This window comes from Sorex fumeus, unplaced genomic scaffold, assembly GCF_029834395.1.
Source record: "Sorex fumeus unplaced genomic scaffold, SorFum_2.1 ptg000169l, whole genome shotgun sequence".
NCBI lineage: Eukaryota > Metazoa > Chordata > Mammalia > Eulipotyphla > Soricidae > Sorex > Sorex fumeus.
This window is the reverse complement of record NW_026606226.1, coordinates 12,769,895-12,791,605: the sequence shown is the minus strand read 5'-3', so window position 1 is coordinate 12,791,605 and position 21,711 is coordinate 12,769,895. Positions and strand designations below refer to the sequence as shown.

At 59.3% G+C, this 21,711-nt stretch overlaps 1 protein-coding gene across 1 annotated transcript in view; it reads left to right on the top strand.

Annotated features, from left to right (window-relative positions):
- Window positions 1–7,996, top strand: part of ARHGAP32 (Rho GTPase activating protein 32) — a 252,968-nt gene extending 244,972 nt beyond the window's left edge. The window contains 4 exon segments of the mRNA XM_056107609.1: window positions 1,651–2,556; window positions 3,336–4,300; window positions 5,589–7,393; window positions 7,395–7,996. Of these exon segments, the coding sequence (XP_055963584.1) occupies window positions 1,651–2,556; window positions 3,336–4,300; window positions 5,589–7,393; window positions 7,395–7,983 (4,265 nt within the window). The 3' untranslated portion in view covers window positions 7,984–7,996.
- The last annotated feature ends 13,715 nt before the right edge of the window (window positions 7,997–21,711 follow it).

Sequence of the window (21,711 nt, the reverse complement as noted above, 5' to 3'; positions counted from 1 at the left end):
ACAGGATGTGACGGTTAGTTACCACCTACATGGGATGTGACGGTTAGTTACCGCTTACACAGGATGTGATGGTTAGTTACCGCTTACACGGGATGTGACGGTTAGTTACCGCTTACACAGGATGTGATGGTTAGTTACCGCTTACACGGGATGTGATGGTTAGTTACCGCTTACACGGGATGTGATGGTTAGTTACCCCTTGCACCGGATGTGTTGGTTAGTTACTGTTTACAGCAGACGTGATGGTTAGTTACCCCTTGCACCGGATGTGTTGGTTAGTTACTGTTTACAGCAGACGTGATGGTTAGTTACCCCTCCACCGGATGTGTTGGTTAGTTACTGTTTACAGCAGACGTGATGGTTAGTTACCCCTTGCACCGGATGTGTTGGTTAGTTACTGTTTACAGCAGACGTGATGGTTAGTTACCCCTTGCACCAGATATGACGGTTAGTTACCGCTTACACAGGATGTGACGGTTAGTTACCGCTTACACGGGATGTGATGGTTAGTTACCGCTTACACAGGATGTGACGGTTAGTTACTGCTTACACGGGATGTGATGGTTAGTTACCCCTTGCACCGGATGTGTTGGTTAGTTACTGTTTACAGCAGACGTGATGGTTAGTTACCCCTCCACTGGATGTGATGGTTAGTTACTGTTTACAGCAGACGTGATGGTTAGTTACCCCTTGCACCGGATGTGACGGTTAGTTACCGCTTACACAGGATGTGACGGTTAGTTACCGCTTACACGGGATGTGATGGTTAGTTACCCCTTGCACCGGATGTGTTGGTTAGTTACTGTTTACAGCAGACGTGATGGTTAGTTACCCCTCCACTGGATGTGATGGTTAGTTACTGTTTACAGCAGACGTGATGGTTAGTTACCCCTCCACCGGATGTGTTGGTTAGTTACTGTTTACAGCAGACGTGATGGTTAGTTACCCCTTGCACCGGATGTGTTGGTTAGTTACTGTTTACAGCAGACGTGATGGTTAGTTACCCCTTGCACCAGATATGACGGTTAGTTACCGCTTACACAGGATGTGACGGTTAGTTACCGCTTACACGGGATGTGATGGTTAGTTACCGCTTACACAGGATGTGACGGTTAGTTACTGCTTACACGGGATGTGATGGTTAGTTACCCCTTGCACCGGATGTGTTGGTTAGTTACTGTTTACAGCAGACGTGATGGTTAGTTACCCCTCCACTGGATGTGATGGTTAGTTACTGTTTACAGCAGACGTGATGGTTAGTTACCCCTTGCACCGGATGTGACGGTTAGTTACCGCTTACACAGGATGTGACGGTTAGTTACCGCTTACACGGGATGTGATGGTTAGTTACCCCTTGCACCGGATGTGTTGGTTAGTTACTGTTTACAGCAGACGTGATGGTTAGTTACCCCTTGCACCGGATGTGTTGGTTAGTTACTGTTTACAGCAGACGTGATGGTTAGTTACCACTTACACCGGATGTGACGGTGCAGCGGATGGGACCACCAGTTAAGCTCTGTGCTCTGAGAGACCATGATCAGAAACCCTGGGAGGAGGAACATTTTTGTGCCTGGAAGGGCACCTCGGCGAGGCCCCCCCAGTGCCGTGTCTCTCCCGATGCTCGTGCTCTGATACTGTCTTTTCCCCCAGGTGACTCCAAGCTCTTCCGGCCCAGAAGGCCCCGGTCCAGCAGCGACGCGCTGAGCGCCTCCTTCAATGGGGACATGCTGGGCAACCGCTGTAACTCCTACGACAACCTGCCCCGGGACCACGAGAGCGAGGAGGAAGTGGGGCTGCTCCACATCCCCGCACTCATATCTCCTCACTCGGCGGACGACGTGGACCTGAGCCCCCCCGACATCGGCGTTGCCAGCCTGGATTTTGACCCCATGTCGTTTCAGTGTAGCCCCCCCAAGGCCGACACCGAGTGCCTGGAGAGCGGCGCCTCCTTCTTAGACTCGCTTGGATACTCCAAGGAGGAGGCGCCCGGCAGCGAGAGGAGGGAGGCGGAGGCGGGCGGCGGGCAGAGCCAGACCCCGGGCAGCGCGGGCAGCTCCGAGCCCGTCTCCCCGCTGCAGGAGAAGCTGAGTCCCTTCTTCACCCTGGACCTGAGTCCCCCCGAGGAGAGGTCCTCGAAGCCCTCCACCTTCACGGAGAAGGTGGTCTATGCTCTCTCCCCCAAGATCGGCCGGAAGCTGAGCAAGTCCCCGTCGCTGAACATCTCGGAGCCCATCTCAGTCACCCTGCCCCCGCGGGTGTCGGAAGTCCTGGGGACCCCCTTGAATAGCGCCGCCCAGTGCGCCTCGGTAACGCCCTGGAACAGAAGCGTCGACGACGACGAGAGCGACGGCGCCAACAGATCCTCCACCCAGGCAGGCCCCGCGAGAGCCAAGGAGAGCGAGACCCCGGCCGCCCGCGACGGGGGAGCTCAGGCCCTGGACCCGGGGGTGGTGGCGGCGGTCGCCGAGCCTGCAGCACCCGAGCTGCCGGGGACGGAGGAGCCACCAGTGGCCAACACTCAGGGTCAGGCTGGACTTTCTGGAGAGACTCAGACAGGTACCGTTTGCTTTCCTCCATTCTTTCTTTAAGCTGAGGGCGACCTCAATCCCTGCGTGCCGCCTTTCAGAGAGAGAGAGAGCGCGAGAGAGATCGGCTCCAGGTCGAGCCTTGAATCCAAGAGAATGTTTTTCCGGGTGGTGCTACTGGCTCAAAGCCCTAAATTAAAAGCAATCGAAACAGAAATCCCCCCCCAAAAAAGGGTGAGTGGCCTTGCTGTAGACCTTCATAGCACCCCTTTATCTTTTTTCTTTTTTTTTCGGACAGTTCAGAACTCGTGGAGAATTTCTGCACAACTTCGTAGCTCTTGATACCGTTTTTCTCTCCTAATACAAATATCTGTATTGTAGCCTTACAAGCTCACCAGCCAGCCTCCACCGTCAAACGTAAAACCTGCTCTTAGTAACGCTGTCCAAGCCCCCTGAAGCTTGTTTTCTGAGCAATCTTGTCCGAGCCCGATGTGGGACGCGCTTCCTCCCCGTCTCTCTGGCCGCCCGGGAGGAGATTGCAGCCTCTGAGCACTTGGTCTGACTTTCCCTTCTGCACCAGACGTGTCTTCTACGGCTTTGCATGCGGGATGGAAGATCGTGGATTGTCCTTTTGAAAAATGGATGGCACCTGTTTTGTTGTGGTTTTGGTTTTTTTAAGTGATCGAATGGGGAGTGCTTTTTCTTTTTTTTACTTTTTGTTTTATTTTTTTTTTAATTTTTTTGGCTTTCCCAGTAGAATAACACAAGCTGCCTTTTCACTCTCCTCTTTTTCCCCCGATTTCCCACCAGGAGCAGTTGCCCATGACCCCCCTCAGGATCCCGTTCCCGTCAGTTCAGCCTCCATTATCCCGCCGCCGCCGCCTCCGAAAAACGCAGCGCGCCTGTTGGCGTTAGCGTTAGCCGAGTCGGCGCAGCAAGCTTCCACTCAGACCCTGAGGAGACCCGGGGCTGCCCCAGCCGCCCCCCCAGACTGCGGGGCCGTGGCGGCGGCGAGCACCGAGGACCGAGCGGCCGGCTGCTACCCTAGCGGGGCGCTCGATAAAGCCTATTTCCAGCCGGAGTGGCCGGGGGAGCAGCCGCGCCTCCACGACGGTGGGGCCGGGCTCGGTGACCCGCCCGGGCCGGACGCAGCGCCCCCCGCGGGGGACCACGACGCCCACTGCCAAGCCCAGGAGTCTGGGGAGCCCCTCCAGCAGCAGGCCGACCCTCCGGGAGGTCAGCCCCCTCGCGCCGCCGCCTCCGAGGAGCCAGACAAGCCCCGGGTCGCCCCCGTGGCCTCGCCGGAGTCGCGCTGTGAGGATCTCCTGAGCTTCCCCGAGGAGCAGCCCGAGAAGAGGCAGCACAGCGTCTCCTTCCTGGACCCGGCCCCGTCCCAGCTGCACTTCTACAACGCCGACCAGCCCCCCGCCGCCGTCCTGGGCCCCGGCGGGGAGACCGCGGCCCACCACCCTCCGGAACTGCTGGGCAAAGCTCTGGCACCTTCGGGTTTCCCGCGGGACAGACTCCACCTGCCCTCCGGGTCCCCCGACGAGCACCCTGGCACGGCGGCCACCGCCACCCTGGGTTACCTGGCAGCCGTGGAAGCGGCCACCTGGGACGCCGTGGAGCCCCCGATGGCCGCAGAGGTCACCTCTGCGGCCACCCTCCCGCGTTCGCACAGGACTAACCGCCCCCTGCCCCCGCCTCCTTCCCAGCACCCGCGGGTGGGGCAGGGGCCAGCAGGCGGCAGCGTGGGGCTGGCCGCCCCCCACAAGGTAAGCAGGGGAGGGGCGCGGGGAGGGGAAGCAGAGGGGCCGTTTCCAGCGGTGGGACCCCTGCAGCGGGGCGGGATGCAGGCCCCCCCCAGGGAGAGGCGACCTGTGACCTTTCACCCCCACGGCGGGAGTTAGCAGGGACCCCGCTTCCCCTGGGGGTTGGGTTCTGCCTTGCCCTCTCTGCTCATCTCAGAGGGAAGAGCGTGACTTAGGGCTGCAGTTTTGCGGAATCCACCGCCTCACTCACCTTCCTCCCAGACAGAGGGTTCTGGCCCAGAGGCCCCGAGGCCCAAAGCCCAGCATGGACCGGGTGCTGGGGCCCGGGCTGCAGGCAGCGACCCCCAGCTCCGCTCCTGCGGCTTGGGGCGGGTCGTCGCAGCATCCCTGTCCGCTGTTCCCCACCCCTGCCCATGCCTGACTCCCGGGTCTCTGCAAAACGCCTCAGGTCCTGCCGCCTCGTCAAGGGAGGCCAGCACCCACCGCCAGCTCGCGCGAGTGTTGTCTGCAGAGCACTGAGGCTAGGGAGCTGACACCCTCCCCTTCTGGGACGGGTCGCAGGGGCGAGTGGCCAGGCACTGGCGGGACCTTCTCAGGGAGCCGTTTCCAGCACTGCCTCTCCAGGGGCTGCTAGTCATGGGACGGGGGAGGGGCGGGTCTGGCCTCTGGCGTGATGTGGACTAGAGAAGTGGCCACGCAGTGACGCACAGAGGCCGTATTTCACCTGCTCTCATGGGCTCTTGGTGCTTCCCCTGGCCCCGTTTCCCAGCATTAATTAGGAGCCGCGAGTGACGTCACTCGCCAAGGTCACTCGCCGGCAGCCTCTCGGGGACAGGGTCACTCCTGGAGCCTGGGGAGAGAGGGACAGAGCCTGACCCCTTTGCAAAGCTTGCCCATGCCGGAGGAGCCTCCCTCCATCCGTGGCTGCCGGTGACGTCACAAGAGAGGCCTTTTGTTTTCTTTTGTTCTGTCTTGCTTGTTCTGGGGCTGCACCCAACAGTGCTCAGGGCCGGCTCCTGGCTCTGCACTGAGGAATCGGGCCTGGGTGGGCCGCGTGCAAGGCCAACACAACGCCCTCCCCGCCCGGCCCAATGCTTTTGTCCCTTAGCAGGCTCTTAGGCGGCCCCAGGGCGCTCCTGTGCCTGGTGCTGACAGTGACCACCTGGCCCACGGAGGGACACATCGCCCGCGTGCAGCGGAGCCAGAAGCAGCGCCCCCCGCCCCCACACCCAACCCCCCGCACCCAGGCGAGCACCTGCACGCGAGTCACGCTCTGTCCCTCTCTCCCCAGGTGGCAGGACCGGCCCCCGCCCCCGAGAGGCCGCCGGAGCCCAGAGCCCCGGCCGACCCGGGCCTGGCCCTGCCCGGCGAGGTGGCCGCCGCGCCGCAGGGCCCCGTGCCCGCCCAGCCGGGCCTCCCGGAGAAGGTGCGGGAGAGCACCAGGGCCCCCGCGCTGCAGCTGCGGGCCGAGTCGGTGCCCGTGTACTCGCCCTGCGGCTTCTCGGCGCCCGTGCCGCCCACCCGGACGCTGGAGAGCAAGATCGCCGCGGCCCTGCACGCGGGCGCCGTCGTGGCCGGCCTGGACCTGCCCGGCGGCGCCGCCTCCGCCTACCGCCCCTTGGCCGCCGCCTGCCTGGCCCCGGCCCCGCTGGACGACGGCCTCCCGCTGCCCCTCCCGCTGCCGCAGCCCAGGCCCGCGCCCCTCAAGGCGCCCTTCGCCGCCCTCGGCCGCCCCGACTTCCCCGCCGAGCCCCTGGGCCCCGAGGGCTGCGCGCACTTCGCCCTGGCGCCCGGCTGCCAGTTCCGCGCCCAGAGCGTCCCCCCGCACCCCGGCAAGCTGCTGGACCCGCACCCCGCCTACGGGGCCAGGTCCGAGCCGCCGGCCCCCGTCGCCCCCGTCGCGGGGCCCCACTACGGCACCTACGCGGGCCCCGGCCGGAGCAGCGCGGCCGGGCTGCACGCGAAACCCTGCGGCGGGGGCGGCCGCGTGGACTACGGCCCCTCGCTGGGCGCCTCCCTGCGCGGCCCCTGCTACCCCGAGGACGCGCCCCCCTACCCCACCATCCGGAGGGTGCAGTCGCTGCACGCCGCGCCGCCGCCGCCGCCGCCCGCCGCCGCGATCCGCTCCGTGCCCGTCTCGCGCACGGAGGTGCCCCCCGACGACGAGCCCGCCTACTGCCCGCGCCCCCTGTACCAGTACAAGCCATGCCAGCCCGCCGCGGCGGCCCGCTCCGACTACCACGTCACGCAGCTGCAGCCGTACTTCGAGAACGGCCGCGTCCACTACCGCTACAGCCCCTACGCCGGCGCGCCCGCGCCCTACCTGGGCCCCGACGCGGCCCTCTGCGAGCTGGACGCCGCCTACGGCGCCCTGCAGCTGCGGCCCCTGCACCGCCTGCCCAGCGCCGCCGCGCGGGACTGGGCGCTCCACCACCCCGCGCGGCCGCCGGGCAGGAGCCTGTACGGGGGCGCGGGCGGCGGCTACGCGGGGCTGCCCGCGCGCGCCCGGGCCGCGGCCGCCGGCTACTTCGCCGCCGACCCCGCCGAGGCCAAGGCCGCGGCCGCCTACGCCTCGTGGGACCTGGAGGACGTGGACAGGTACCGGCTGCAGTCCCTGCGCAGGGAGAGCCGCGCGCGGCAGAAGGCCAAGGGGCCCGTCGTGTCGCAGTACGACAACCTGGCGCCCGCCGGCCCCGGCCACGACGACCTGGGCGGCGGCGTCTACGTGGTCCACCTGCGCAGCAAGTCCGATCCCGGGAAGACTGGACTCCTGTCGGTGGCCGAGGCCAAGGAGGGCCGGTCCGCCGCCGCCAAGGCCGTGAGCCCCCAAGGCGAGGAGCGCTTCTACCGCAAGCATCCCGAGCCCGAGCTGGAGCGCGCGCACCCGCACGCGCACCCGCACCCGCACGCGCACCCGCACCCGCACCCGCACCCCGGCTACGGCAACGGGCCGGCCGAGAAGCCGGCGCTGCCGCAGAAGCAGAGCAGCCTGCGGGGCCGCAAGCCGGCCGAGGGGGGCTGCGGCCCGGCCGAGCCCCGGGCGCCCCAGGATGCAAGCCATAGGCCGCCGTGCGAGCCCAAGAACGGGCCCCCCCTGCGCGCAGCCCCTGGACTTCGAGCCCGGCGGCCACCCCGGCGCGGGGGGCAAGTACGTCCCGCCGCCGCCGCCGCCGTCGTCGTCGTCGACCTTGGGCCACGAGGCTTTGACGTTGCGGCTGCACCCCAAGGAGGGCAGACCCTTCCGGGGGGAGCCCGAGCGGGCGCGCGCCGCCCCCCGGCCGGCCCCCGACAAGCACGCCCGGGACTGCTGCTACCCGGAGGAGGAGCCCCTGGCCCTGGCCGCCGGGCCGCCCCCGAAGCCCGAGCGGAGCCACAGCCTGAAACTGCACCCCGGCCCGGCCGCCGGGGACAGGGACAGGGACCCCGCGGGGCCCTACCACTACGCGGCCCACGGCAAGCGGCACGGGGCCGGCAGCGCGGCGGCGGTGGTCTCCCAGTACGACAACCTGGAGGGCTACCACTCCCTGCCCCAGCACCAGCACCCGCGGGTGGGCTTTGGGGGCGCCGCCGCCGCCGGCTTCCCCCACCCGCAGAGCAGGACCTACGCCACGGCGCTGGGCCAGGGGGCCTTCCTGCCCGCCGAGCTGGCCTTGCAGCGGCCCGAGGCGCAGGTCCACGCAGAATGAGCCCCCCACTCCCCCCCCCCACCCCGCCCCGCCCCGCCCCACCCCGCCCCGGGAGCCACAGAGTCGAAGCAGCCTCTGCTGGACAGTGGACTGTTCTCTATTTTTTTCAATAACCAAAAAAAAAAAGATGAAAAATTTCAACGACAACAAAAAAAAAATCAAGCTACCATCCCCCTGACCATATTAAAATAATAATAATAATAATAATATACTAAGAAAGTCGCCGTGCCCTCTCCTCCCCGCCTCTCTCCCATCCACAGGCAACCCAGACACACACACACACACACACACACACACGGGGCAGCAGGCTGGGTGCGTGCGGAATACAGGCTGGGAGAAATCTGCCGAGGTGCTGGCCATGCAGGGCTGGTCCGTGGGTCCGCCTGTCTGAAAGAAGCCAGGCTGAGTTTGTCCTTGTCCTTCAAGGCCTGTCTGTGTGATCCTGAGCAGTCTGTGTGGTCCTGAGCGGTTTGCGTTTCACCTGAAGCCCCGTTGCCTGGTCATCCCTGTTACCCATCCCAGGGGACACGCGGCCTGCCAGCTGCATCTCCCACCTGGTGGGAGCCGCGCCTTCACCCTGCAGACAAGGCCCGGGGGCGCTGGCAACACTGGAGCTAACAGATGAAGGAAGGGGGCTTTCGGCGGTCAGCAGTTCTCACCCTGTGTCCAGCTGTATAAGCCCAGCTGGAACCAGGCGCTCTTCCATTCCGATTTTTTTTTTTACACTCCTCCCCATCTCGTGAACGAGGCTCCCATCACAGAAGGGAAACGCTAAGAGTCCAACACACCTTAGAGGGGCCCCAGTGGGCCTTGTCAGCCCCCGGAAAGTCTCTCAGTATTTCTAGCGGATTGCCTATCTTTTGTTAGTTTTTATTCCTCCCGTATCTAGCAGAGTGGAGTCCCCCTAAAACACTTCACCCCATTTGTTCTTCTAAAACAATGTTTGCTCTTCATTAAAAACAACCGCCCCCGGGGCTGGAGCGATAGCACAGCAGGTAGGGCAGGGCGTTTGCCTTGCATGCGGCCGGCCCAGGTTTGATTCCCAGCATCCTACATGGTCTCCTGAGAACCGCCAGGAGTCATTCCTGAGTGCGTGAGCCGGGAGTAACCCCTGAGCGTATAGAGCCGGGTATGACCCAAAAAGCAAAAAAAAAAAAAAAAAAAATTGCCCTCGTCCCCCAGGCAAGGTTTGACTGGATAAATGCACAAATTATAATATGCTGACTGTGAGCGGCCACACTCATTTCCGTTCACCTGCACCGGCGCCAAGCCCTGTAGCAGATACGGGGCATCCAGCCGGAGCAGGTTGGGTTTCAGAGTGGTCCGGTGTGTGGCCCCAGGGCCCCCCTCCTGCTGTGATCGCAGTCTGACCGCTTGCCATTGACACCAGCATTTCACTCGTGGTTTGGGAAACTGCAGACAGTGTCCTCTGCAGATGACGCCCAGGGTCTTGCCCTGAAAGCTGCATTCCTGGTGAGAGCAGGGTTGGACGCTTCTGGCCCAACTCCATTCCGTCTTGTCCACTCAGCCCACTACGCCCACACCAGACTGGCCAGGCAGTCCCCCCCCCCCACCCGGCAGCACGGAGACAGTCTCGCCATTTCCTCCGCCCCGAGCCGATTCCCCACCACCCCCGTTTTATCCAGTCACATGTTTTTAAGCACCCCGTTGGTGGGAGACCCCAGGGGTGTCCACTCCATGTGCTGGCTGCTGCTGCCCCGCCTCTGGAGGCTTGGAATTAGTTTTAATTGAGAGCAAAGGGGAGAAACCTTTTAGGAGGAGAATTTATGCTGCTATTACCGCTGTGAAATTGTATAAACATGCCAGTTAACCTTTTTTTTTATCGTTATTATTAAAAGAAAAATCCTGTGATTGCGTTTTAAGGGTTTATGTTTAGAACAAAGAAAGTTTCGAGATCCACAGTCATTTCCACGTGGAAACCCCCTCCATAAGGTGATCCTCTGTTCCCCCGATGAACTAACCCGAGGGCTGACTAGAAACCACGGCAGAAAGCAACCCTGAAACAGATTGGTCTGTCCATCACCAACACGGTGCCAGCCGGGCTCCGAGTGTATCCGGAGGACACCGGCTCTTAAGCGCCTGTTGAACTCGGACACTGTGGCCAGCAGCTGTCCCTGTGGCTCCCGCCCGCCACTGCTCTCCTTAGTGGAGGTGCCTCTTAGCCAGGCAGGCCAGCACTGCCCGGACCATCACCCAAGCTTTGTGGTGCTCGCCAGCCGCGGAGGGGCCGTGCGAGGGAGAGCCGGCGGCCGCTTTCGTGACGGCGTGTGTGGCCTAAGCAGCCGCTTTCAAGGCCCTTGGGCGTGTCTTCACACCCTCATCCGCACCCCAAAACACGTCAGCTTTATAACGTTATGCCCGTGGTCTAGAGGACAAAGGCTCTCCTCCCTTTCCGAATGTCCTCCGGGGTTCAAATGATCAGGTTCGAATTTGGGATGATGTCGGAAATGCAAAGCCAACACTGCTTCATTCCCGAGGACACGGCAGCCTTAGCTCCGTGCTGTGCTCTGCGGGACTGTGTCTCCTCTCTGCTCCCCTTGGGTGGCCATGAGGTGGTAGGTCCCTGGGGCCACAGCGGCCCAACTGAGGTCCCCGGGGGAGGCTTCACAGGCGGCAGAGCCTCCCGATCTAGGAGCTGGCGCCGCCTTCGGCCTTAGAGCTCACCTGCCATTTCACTTTTACCTTCCGACCATTTTTTCCAGTGTTTATCTTTTTTTTTTTTTTTGGCAAAATTCCAATGCCACCATTTGGTGTGATTGAAATACCGAATTCCCTGGGTGCCTGGCCAGAGTCTGCTGACAGCCCCAGAGCTGCCATTTCCTTATTAATCGATTTTATCTGAGCCTTATTACCGACTGTATTCCACTTCCAGCCCTGGGAACGCCCCCCCGCCCCCCAGGGGAGGGCCTGCATATTTTTATAATGGCTAAGCAATTTTTTTTTTAACGGGGTCAGGTTAAAAGTTCTAGGACTAATTCTGTAGAGAAGAAGACCGTTCCTGTGTGTGTCAGGAGAGACGCAAGGGTGCACTTCTGAAGAGCAATACTGACAGACTCAACTGGAAAATTTCCCTTTCGTTTAAAAAAAATAAAAAGTCTGGAAAAAAAATTCCCCTTTCTCTGTTTCCAGCCCTGTCGTTCCCTGTTCAGCATGTTGCAAGGTCTTGTCTGAGCTGTGGTAAGGAAACGGTCGTGAAGGCGAAGGTATGTCAGGAAGTGGCTTCCAGGTGGGTTAGAGGCATGTGCTGCGCGGTGCCATGTATGAGGAGATGTCGGGAATGGCCTGTTTGTATTACGCGACAATGTGTGTGCACAGAGGGTCTTTCTTTTCCTTTCCTTTCCTGAATAGTACTGTTGACGTCAAGAATCCAAACGGTTGTTTTACAGCTTAGATTCTAAGGTAGCAAAACCTGATTTTTTTTTCCCAAACCATAAACTGCATGAGAGAGACACCCCAGGATGTCTTAGATCCTAACTTTTTTTTGAGTTCTTAACTTTTAATTTATATAGTGTTTTTTTTAATGTTTTAATATTTTTTGTGAACTGGTGTAAATTGTTATTGCATATAAGCTTGTGTATTTTTGTAAATAGTTTTGTGATTTATTTCTTGACCCATATGTAAATATTTAGAGTCTCATTTCTTCAAAATTTATTCAAAGCTGAGTTGTGGGCTTGGGGTTTCTGTTTTGTTTCTTTGTTTTTTTTTTTTTTTTTGGCGGGAGGGTGGGGGGAAGGGTTTTGTACTCTTGAGAATCCAAATGGAGCTATCTATGGTTTCAAGCAAATGTCCCACTGAAAGCAATTCAAATATCAACCGATTATTTCAGGTTCAAGCAGATTTCCGTGTATGCGTTTTCTTTTTTATGTGTGTGTGTGTGTGTGTGTGTGTGTGTGTGTGTGTGTTGGGTTTGGGGCGACATCCCCTGTAAATCAAGGATATTCTGACTCTTTGCTCAGGAGCAGTGCTCCTTGGGGTGCAGAGGATTCAAACCAGGGTCGGTGGGGTTGCAGGCAGGCACCTGAACACCATCCAATCTCCCCAGCCCCGTGTCTCCTTTTTAAACCTCACCTGAATGTCAACAAAATAGAAACGGGGGGATTGAGAGCCATGGTCAGTGTTTGTGGGACAGCTCATTCGGGCTAAGGCTGTGTCACTTGAGGAAGAGTTTCCTGCTCCAGCCTGTATGACTGACACCCCGCGACTGTCAGGCCAGGTCCCCAGGCGAGACAGTGATGTCCCCTGTCATGTAGAGGCCACCCAGTCAGGGCCGTCCAGGTAGCTGTGTGTCCACAAGCTGCCCTGAGGGACTGTGTTCCAAGGCCTTCCCTGCCCCGAACGTGAGGAACGTGAGGTGCTTAACTCGGATGCACCAGGGAGGTTTAAGTCAGAACCAGAGACCCACACAGCATCTTACACCTCCTGGCTTTCTGAGCGCAGTGCTAGAAAGGCGTCACTCCTGGGCCCGCCCGGCCCACCGGGCACTGCCAGTGTCCCAGCAGGACCTGGCGACCCCACCCGAGCCCCAGGAGCTGCAGGACGCATTCCCATCCTCCGGTGCTTCCCCCACAGAAATACCCCCGTGCCAAGCAGAACGATCCTAATACCGCACATCTGGGGCCAGATGTGGCTCAGTGAGAGTGATGCTCGGCATGTCCGAAGTCTTAGGGTCCATCCCTGTCCCCCCAAGCCCCTCCATATTCTGCTTACTGAAACGCCAGCTGTGCCCCCACCAGCCCACACTGACTCAGCCTCATCTGTCAGCTGTCGGCCAGCACGTGGCTGCCCCGGGGGCCCAGGGAGCCCGCGGCTGGGCTGGAAGTGGACACAGGGTCTACGGTTTCCCTGCCCCCCACACCCAATCTGTACCACCAGTTTCCATCACACTGGTTCATGCTCCGGCCAGGTGGGGGTTTGAGTTCCCGGGGTCCCCTGAGAACAGGCAGTGACACACCAAGTCCTCGTGACAGCAAAACTTGGGGCATCTGCAGCCACCCCAAGGAAGACACATGAAGGTCAAGCTCCTTGAATGCGAACTTACCTCTCTTTTAGGAGGCCACACCTGCCAGTGCTCCGGGGTTACTCCTGGCTCTGCACTCAGGAGTCCTCCTGGCGGTGCTCAGGGATGCCAAGGATCAAACCCAGATTGGCTGAGAGCAAGGCAAGCCTCTTACCATCTGCGCCATCACTCCGGCCCCGAGAGTTTAGCTCTTACGCAAGGAAGCCGTGAGGTTTGGCTTGGGTACGTTCCCTAAAGTACTCCCAGAGTCCATTCCCAGCCAGCCCTAGCCCTCACGGCTAGGATGGCGGGGCCCTGTCCACGCCTGCAGCCACCCTGCCACAAGGCCTCGGACCATCGCACTCAGAGATCAGAGCAGCCTCCCCACTGCAGTCTGCGGTGCTCCCCCCCCACACACACACACACAGACACACTTCCCTACATTCTTTTATCGCCTGTCGTCTGTACATTATACCTGTAAGCTTCCTTTCCCAAGGGTCTTCCAGCAGCAAGCCTGTGAATGGTGAGCATTAAACCCGCGAGTTCTGGGCTGGGGCACCCTGGGGGCAAAGGCGCCCTGGCATCTGGTTTTTGATGGCTCAGACACTCCAGCTCCATTGCAGTGTTTGGCATGCCGAGTCCTTGAGTGTGAGATGCTGCAAGCGAGAGGAAGAAGGGAATGAAGGCAGGAGAACTGCCGAGTGCTGGCAATAAGTACTCAGTACTTACGGTACTTGCTGAGAGTAAGCATGTGCCACCAACCTGCAGGGCCAGGAAAGCCACGTCGGCTGTCATTTCATTCCTCATGTCTTTTTTTCCCCTTTTTCATAAACATTTTTGAAAAGCATCCTGCAGTTCCTCAGCCTGCAACTCAGACTTTATTTTCATTGATATATTTGCTAGGGTTTGGGGGCCACACCCACCAGTGCTCAGGGCTTACTCCTGGCTCTGCGCCCAGGGGTCACTCCCAGCGGGGCTCAGGGACCATACGGGATGCCAGGGATTGAACCCGGGTTGGCCGCTGTCCTATCGCTCTGGCAACTGATTCTCAGACTTAAGCCATCCGGGAAGCTGGTCCAACGCCGGGCATCTTGGGAAGCTGCCATCTCAGCAGGCCGCCCGTGATCCGGGGGCAGAGAAACTCTTTGTCCGTTTGTCTGGCTCCGGGATTTCAGCATGACACCCAGACTTCATCACGGGCTGATGGCAGCGGGGACGACTGAGGGAGAAGCATCTCGCGTGCTGGTAGAAACCGGTCACTGGGGATGAGGTTGACTCTGGTTATGGGGTTTGGCTTTGGGGGCCCTGAGCTAACCCTCACTCCCGTGGCCCCCGGGCCCCAGCTCTCACAGCACAGATTGGCCAGGATGCCAAAGCAGGCACGAAACTGGGACGGTTGAATCGTCACTGCCACTTACTAATTCTAACCCCCTTTTGGAACCTCCCAACCCCCCAGACCCAGGTTTCTAGCTGGTGCCCGACCCAGCGCTCTCGTCCCCAGAAGGGTCTAGTCCAAGGCCAGCCACCACCACGGGCTGCTCTGAGGACTGACGCAGTTCCTGGGGATTCCTGAGCAGCGGGACAGGACCCAAAAGCTACCCAGGGGTTGTGTACCCGGGCGAGATGGGGCCAGACCCACAGCGGCTGGAGGAAAGTGGTTGCCGTCGTGCTGATATTACTGTCTCATGATGAATCATCAGGATTGATCTTCTGGTGGGGGGGAGGGGCAACCTCTGGAGAGATTCCCACGATCGATATCTGCTGCTGTTGGCTCATCCAAAGCCCCAACTTTCTCAGTTTGTTTGAAGTTTCCCAGTGGAGGAGCCTGGGTGTAGGCAGACATGGTCTGGGCCAGAATCCCGCTCAGGCCCAAAGAATTGTTCCTCCCCTCCAACTGGGTCCTGCATCTAAATCTCTGGAATCCCACTGCTCCCCCAGAAACCTGCCCCTTCTTGGCAGAGCTGTGTCCTGCTCTCGGGTACCACTCTCTCCACGACGGGCTCTAGGCAGCCTCGCGCACTGTCCCATTGCCCAGGTGACCACACAGACTCGGTGTTTTCTTAGCACCGCTGCTCACGGCAGCTTTGACAGTCTCCCTATGTTCTGAGTGGGAAGGCTTGAGAGACAGACAGACGGGAACTTGATGCCTCTCATGGGGCCGAAGCAATCGGACAGCGGGTAGGGCGTTTGCCTTGCATGATGTGGACCTGTTTTTGATCCCCGGCATCCCAGATGGTCCCCTGAGCCCGCCATGAGTAATTCCTGAGTGCAGAGCCAGGAGTAGCCCCTGAGCATCATTGGGTGTGGCCCAAAAACCAAAAAGAAGGGGATGGAAGTCTTACCGTTATTCTCAAACACACACACACACACACACACACACACACACACACACACACACACTCAAATTCACACTTATACCTTTCTCCAAAGTGTCGAAGCAAAAGGCTTATCCAGACTGGAGAGTGCAGCGAAGTCCCGGCAGTAACCAGCAACCCTCATCCTGACGGTTTGTCCGTCAGCTGCCAGAGGATGTTGAAAGAGATTTTCACCCAGGGTGATGATGCCAGCTCCCACTTGACAGACGGAGAGTGTGAGGCCACACGTGGAAGGTCGGAGACTGCTTGTGCCACTGGCCTGGCTGGGCCCCACGATCCGCTCAGGGTGCGTCTCCACAGCCCAGGAGCCTGACTGGGACCAGGAGACACCAGGTGACTCCTCGGCTGGGGAGCCAGCCCTTGCCAGCAGGAGAGGCCGGTTTGTGCCCTGGTGACCTCCCATGGGCCTGGACCTTAGCACCAACAATCATATATTCCTGGTCCCAGCAAAGCCTCCTGCAGGTCCAGACTGCCCTGGACAACAGCCAACTGTGCCCCCGCCCTCTCCAGGCTGAGGGCAACCCCCTCGCTCCACTTCTGCACCACTTCAAACACCCCGTCCTGGATAGGGTGGCCAGCAGGGAGCACTGGAGGTTCCCATGGGTCAGATGGCACGTTGTGGGAGATGCCATGTGCCCAGCAGCCTTGAGTTCAGCCACACCCCTGGGCACCCTCCTCACCCACGCGGACCCCCAACCTGAAGTCCCCTGCCCACCATGAACCCCTGCCCCAGGCTGGTGCCCGCTGGGGGGGATGGTTCCTTAGAGCACCTGAGCAGCAAACATGGGAAGGTTGGGAAGGTGAGTTCGAACCCAGCACGCACACACACACACACACACACACACACACACACACACACACACCTGTGCCAAGGGGAATCTGGACTGCAGGGCTGTTGGGGCAACCCCAGCTCCACAACCAAGTGGGAGGTGCCCAGTGTCACCACGACCACCACCGCCAGAACAGGGGTGAACCCGGTGTGAGCGCCCCCAGTCAGGACGCAGCAGGGAAGGGAGGGCCGAGACTCCTGAAAAGAACTGGAAGAGGGTTTCACAGTCCACTGGCCACTGCGTTGATGCCTTCAGCTCCCCCAGACTGTCCCCCACATCCCAGCGACAGAGAGGTTTGGGAGTGATGAGTCTGAGCCCATGAAGTCCATGCAGAAGGGGACCGGGCTTGGTAGAGTCCCGCAGTGTAGGACAGCACCAGGATGGGACGGGGGGCTTGGAACCCCTCCGAGCCTGTACTTCTGTGCTGATGGTCGAGGCCTGGCCTGGGGGCCATCTCCTGGAGGCCACCTGGGAGCCGCCTGCTCTGCCCTGCTCTGTCCCCCCCTTACAAGGACTCGGCATGCCTCTGAGTGCTGAGATGAAATCCAAACACCAGACCCCTCTAGCCCCCCTTCCTCTCTCCAGCTCAGAGCCAGGGCTTCTGCACTAGGGGGTGAGGGGTAGTGCCTCCCACGAGGGGTTCGGGACTGCTGGGGGAGGCCACCATGTGGGGCCAGGGGTCGGAACTGGGTCCTTGCAACCTTGTATTCCAAGGCCTGTGTGTCCGCACCTGAGCCATCCACCGGTCCTGGGTCCTTGTCACCATCTTTTTCTGTTTGGTTGGTTGGTTGGTTGGTTTGGGGGCACAGCCAGCCGTGCTCAGGACTTTCTCCTTGCTCTGCATGCAGGAGGCCATACAAGGTGTCAGGGATCGAACCCGGGTCAGCTGTGTACAAGGCAAATGCCTTCCTTCCCTATATTATACTATTTATCCAGGCTTGTTGTTTTCTGTTTTTTTTTCTTTCCTAGGTTGGGGGATACACCTGGCAGTGCCCAGTGACTTGGGGGGCCATGTGGTGCCAGGAACCAAGCATGAGCCTCCAACATGTGAAGCATGAGACAAGCCATTTGGGACCCCTCGCCTGTTCTCTTCACAGCATCCCTCCAGGGGGAGGGGGAATCCCCGGTGTCTCGGGAGGCCCTGTGTTTGAGGTCCTCACCAGAGTGGCCTTCTTGGATGGCCCAGGTGGAGGCGCCCATTTGCTCCACACTCTCTGGGCTCTCCAAATCTGCAAGATCTCTCAGAAATGATTGGTGGTCTAGCTATTCTGGGAGGTACCGGGATAGGAGGGTCGAATGAAGGATGGCAAGAGGGAAAGTGTGAATCAAGAAGTAATGGTGCAGAGAGAGGAGAGAAGAGGAGAGGAGAGGAGGTGGGGAGAGAAGAGAAGAGAGGAGAGGAGAAGAGAAGAGAAGAAAAGGGAGAGGAGGGGAAGGGGGGAGGGGAGAAGAGAGGAGAGGAGAGGAGAGGAGAGGAGAGAGGAGAGGAGGTGGGGAGAGAGAGGAGAGGAGGGGAGAAGGGAAGGAAAGAAAAGGGAAGGGAGGGGAGGGGAGGGAAGGGGAGGGGAGAGGAGAAGAGAAGAGAAGAGAAGAGAAGAGAAGAGAAGAGAAGAGAAGAGAAGAGAAGAGAAGAGAAGGGGAGGGGGAGGGGAGGGGAGGGGAGGGGAGGGGAGGGGAGGGGAGGGGAGGGAGAGGAGAGGAGAGGAGAGGAGAGGAGGGGAGAAGGGAAGGAAAGAAAAGGGAAGGGAGGGGAGGGGAGGGAAGGGGAGGGAGAGGAGAGGAGAGGAGAGGAGAGGAGAGGAGAGGAGAGGAGAGGAGAGGAGAGGAGAGGAGAGGAGAGGAGAAAAGAAGAGAAGAGAAGAGAAGAGAAGAGAAGAGAAGAGGAGGGGAGGGGAGGGGAGGGGAGGGGAGGGGAGGGAAGGGGAGGGAGAGGAGAGGAGAGGAGAGGAGAGGAGAGGAGAGGAGAGGAGAAAAGAAGAGAAGAGAAGAGAAGAGAAGAGAAGAGAAGAGAAGAGAAGAGGAGGGGAGGGGAGGGGAGGGGAGGGGAGGGGAGGGGAGGGAGAGGAGAGGAGAGGAGAGGAGAGGAGAGGAGAGGAGAGGAGAGGAGAAAAGAAGAGAAGAGAAGAGAAGAGAAGAGGAGGGGAGGGGAGGGGAGGGGAGGGGAAGGGAGGAGAGGGGAGGGAGAGGAGAGGAGAGGAGAGGAGAGGAGAGGAGGGGAGAAGGGAAGGAAAGAAAAGGGAAGGGAGGGGAGGGGAGGGAAGGGGAGGGGAGAGGAGAGGAGAAGAGAAGAGAAGAGAAGAGAAGAGAAGAGAAGAGAAGAGAAGAGAAGAGAAGAGAAGAGAAGAGGAGGGAGGGGAGGGGAGGGGAGGGAGGGAAGGGGAGGGAGAGGAGAGGAGAGGAGAGGAGAGGAGAGGAGAGGAGAGGAGAAGAGAAGAGAGAGAAGAGAAGAGAGAGAAGAGAAGAGAAGAGAAGAGAAGAGGAGGGGAGGGGAGGGGAGGGGAGGGGAGGGGAAGGGAGGAGAGGGGAGGGAGAGGAGAGGAGAGGAGAGGAGAGGAGAGGAGAGGAGAAAAGAGAGAAGAGAAGAGAAGAGAAGAGAAGAGAAGAGAAGAGAAGAGGAGGGGAGGGGAGGGGAGGGGAGGGGAAGGGAGGAGAGGGGAGGGGAGAAGGGAGGGTAGGGTAGGGGGGAAGGGAAGGGAGGGGAAGGGAGGGGAGGGGAGGGGAGGAGGGGGAAGAGGAGGGGAGGGGAGAGAAGAGCCTGCCATAGGTGCAGGCAGGGTGGGCAGCGTGGCTTGAAGGGGAGGGAGGGAACTGGGACACTGGCGCTAGTAAATGTACCTTGGTGGAGGGAAGGGGGTTGGCGCATTGTATGACCAAAACGCGATCAGGAACAGTTTTCTAATGCTCTATATCACGGTGATTCAATCAAAAAAATAAAAATTTTGATCTTAAAAAATAAAAAGAGTCCTCTCTGGAAAGAAAGACGGCGGCCACACGGGAGCCTTGTGGACAGCAGGTTTGAGCCGGGGGTGGGGGGTGGCAGGGGCCTCATGGGAAGGGGGGCGTTCTGGGCCATCCTTCACACCTGACCGAGGTCGCCAGCTGCCCCCCACGAGCGGCTCTCCGGCACGGCCACAGCCCCAGAGCACAGAAACCAATCTCTTAACTACCTAACTTTTAATAGAAATACTTCCAGGGTTAATGAGTAAAATAGCAGAAATCCAAAACCGCGCGGCCGCTATTGCAGCCGCGCGACATCATTTTATTCTTAAACCAAGTCGTAGAAAGCAAATCATTTCACAACGCTGTTTCAGCATATCTGATTGGGGAGGGGGGTCGTAAACTCTAAACAATAATCGTGCATCTTCTATCGAAACAATGTATCTAGTCAAAGTAGATAGAGTATTAACTAGAACTCATCTGCCTCACAGGAATTGGGAGGGGTGGGAGGTGGGGTTCTATTGGGGTTCGCGGTTAAAAGTAAGTATTGGTAAAGGGAAATGTGTTTGATATTTACATGACTGAGACCTAAACCCGAAAGCCCTGTAACTTTTCCCCACAGTGATTCAATAAAGAAATAAATTATTAAAAAAAAAAAAAAAAGAAAGAAACAATGGCTCGGAGAGAAGTTCTGCCAAGGAATAGGTCATGTTGAGCAATGGCAAGAAGCCTGGCCTGGGTTGCAAGGTCGATGACGGCACAGCGGGGTCTGGATGGTGGTCGAGCCCAAGGTGACATGGCCCGGGGGTGGGGGGTGGAGAGGGGTCCTTTGGTACTATTGACTTCACATAAAAGTAGATAAATTACAATTAAAATATTGTGAATAAATAACACGAAAGCGACGAGAAGGGGGCAGGAAGGAGGTTCTGGAGACAGAGGCTGCCCGTGGGGTCCCTGCTTTGCTCCTGCCGGTCCCGTCAATGTCACCGTCAAGGTCACCGGGAGTCGCTGTCCGGGGAGTGCTTGCGCAGAGGCGCCACCAGATGGCGCTGGCGGCTCGCTGGATTCGCGCACGGTTCAGGCTGGGTTTGGCGGAGCTTCCCCGGCACCTGGACCGGGTCAGGTGGGATTCGCCTGGGGGCGGCCTGCTTCCTCCTCTGCACATCACTTTTACAATCTGAAGGGTCGTGACTGGCCTGGCAGCGACGCTGGGACCTGAGACAAGGACCGGCTTTGGGGGAACCAAATCCGACTTGGAAGCGGGGTTAAAAATGTGTCCAAGTTGGGGGCTGGAGCAATAGCACAGCGGGTAGGGCGTTTGCTTTGTATGCGGCCAACCCAGGTTCGATTCCCAGCATCCCATATGGTCCCCTGAGCACCGCCAGGGGTAATTCCTGAGCACAGAGCCAGGAGTAACCCCTGTGCATTGCCGGGTGTGACCCAAAAAGCAAAAAAAAAAAAAAAAAGTGTCCAAGAACGTGGGGTGGGCTGGAGAGAGTTACAGAGAGCAGAGACCTCCCCCTGCATCCCCCACCCATATGGTCCCCCCACCCAGCTCCACCAGGAGCCATCCCTGAGCACAGAGCCAGGGATTGATTAGCCTAAGCATTGCCAGGTGTGCCCCCAAACCAGAGAAAGAAGAAAAAAAAACAGGGGGTGAGAAGGGTCTCTTCCCCCAGAAGAAGCTCCGCTCTGCCCCAAACCCCCTGTTCGCTGCTGTCTTTAGAAAGCAGCCTCCAGCATTGAGCTGCTGTGTTGGCAGGGCTCTGAACCTCCACACAGTTCCCACGCTGGGTCAGGTCGGGAACCCCGCAGAACTTTCTAGAAATGCACATTTCTGGGCACCACTGTCGTGACAGCATTCCTGTCAGAGGGAGTCAAAAAGATGCAAAGATGTAGAAACGGTTTCTTCCCTCATGCTGCTTCTAGAACATTCTGTTCTGCCCCCCGCCCCCGCACCCCACTTTCTAGGGCTTCACCTGACCCTACTCACAAGCCAGCGTCTGTGTTCGTGTTTGTTGTCCGTCTTTGCTTGGTTTTTAAATTTGCGGCGGGAGGGAAGGAAGAGGGGTAGCCCCCACACCCAGTGATGCTCAGGACTTACTCCTGGCTCTGTGCTCAGGGATCACGCAGGCTGCTGATGGGGATCAAAATCAAACTCGCCTTGCAGTGCCCATCAAACTCGCCTTGCAGGACAGCCGCCTGCAAGGCAAGTGTCCCTACCTGCTGGCTTCTCTCTGCCCTTTTGTCTGTCTTGGGGCGCCACCCAGTGGTGCTCAGGGGCAACCTAGCCTGGCCTCTGCATGCAGAGTGGACTCAGCCGAGGGGGCGAGTCTCCTCCCTGCTCCAGGGCAGCTGGAGTGGACAGCAGCCCTGTGACCCTTCTCTCTCCTCTCGCCCCTCTCTTGGCCCCCCGAAGCTCAGGCCCCAGCAGCAGGTGCGTCCTATTTCTGCAGACATATCCAGAGCCTCCCTGTGATGAGTTGGAGACACTGAGGCTGCCCCCAGGGGCCTTGGGGGACCCCTGGGAGGGCCCGGCCAGTCTGGCTGGGAGAAGAGGCCAGCTCTG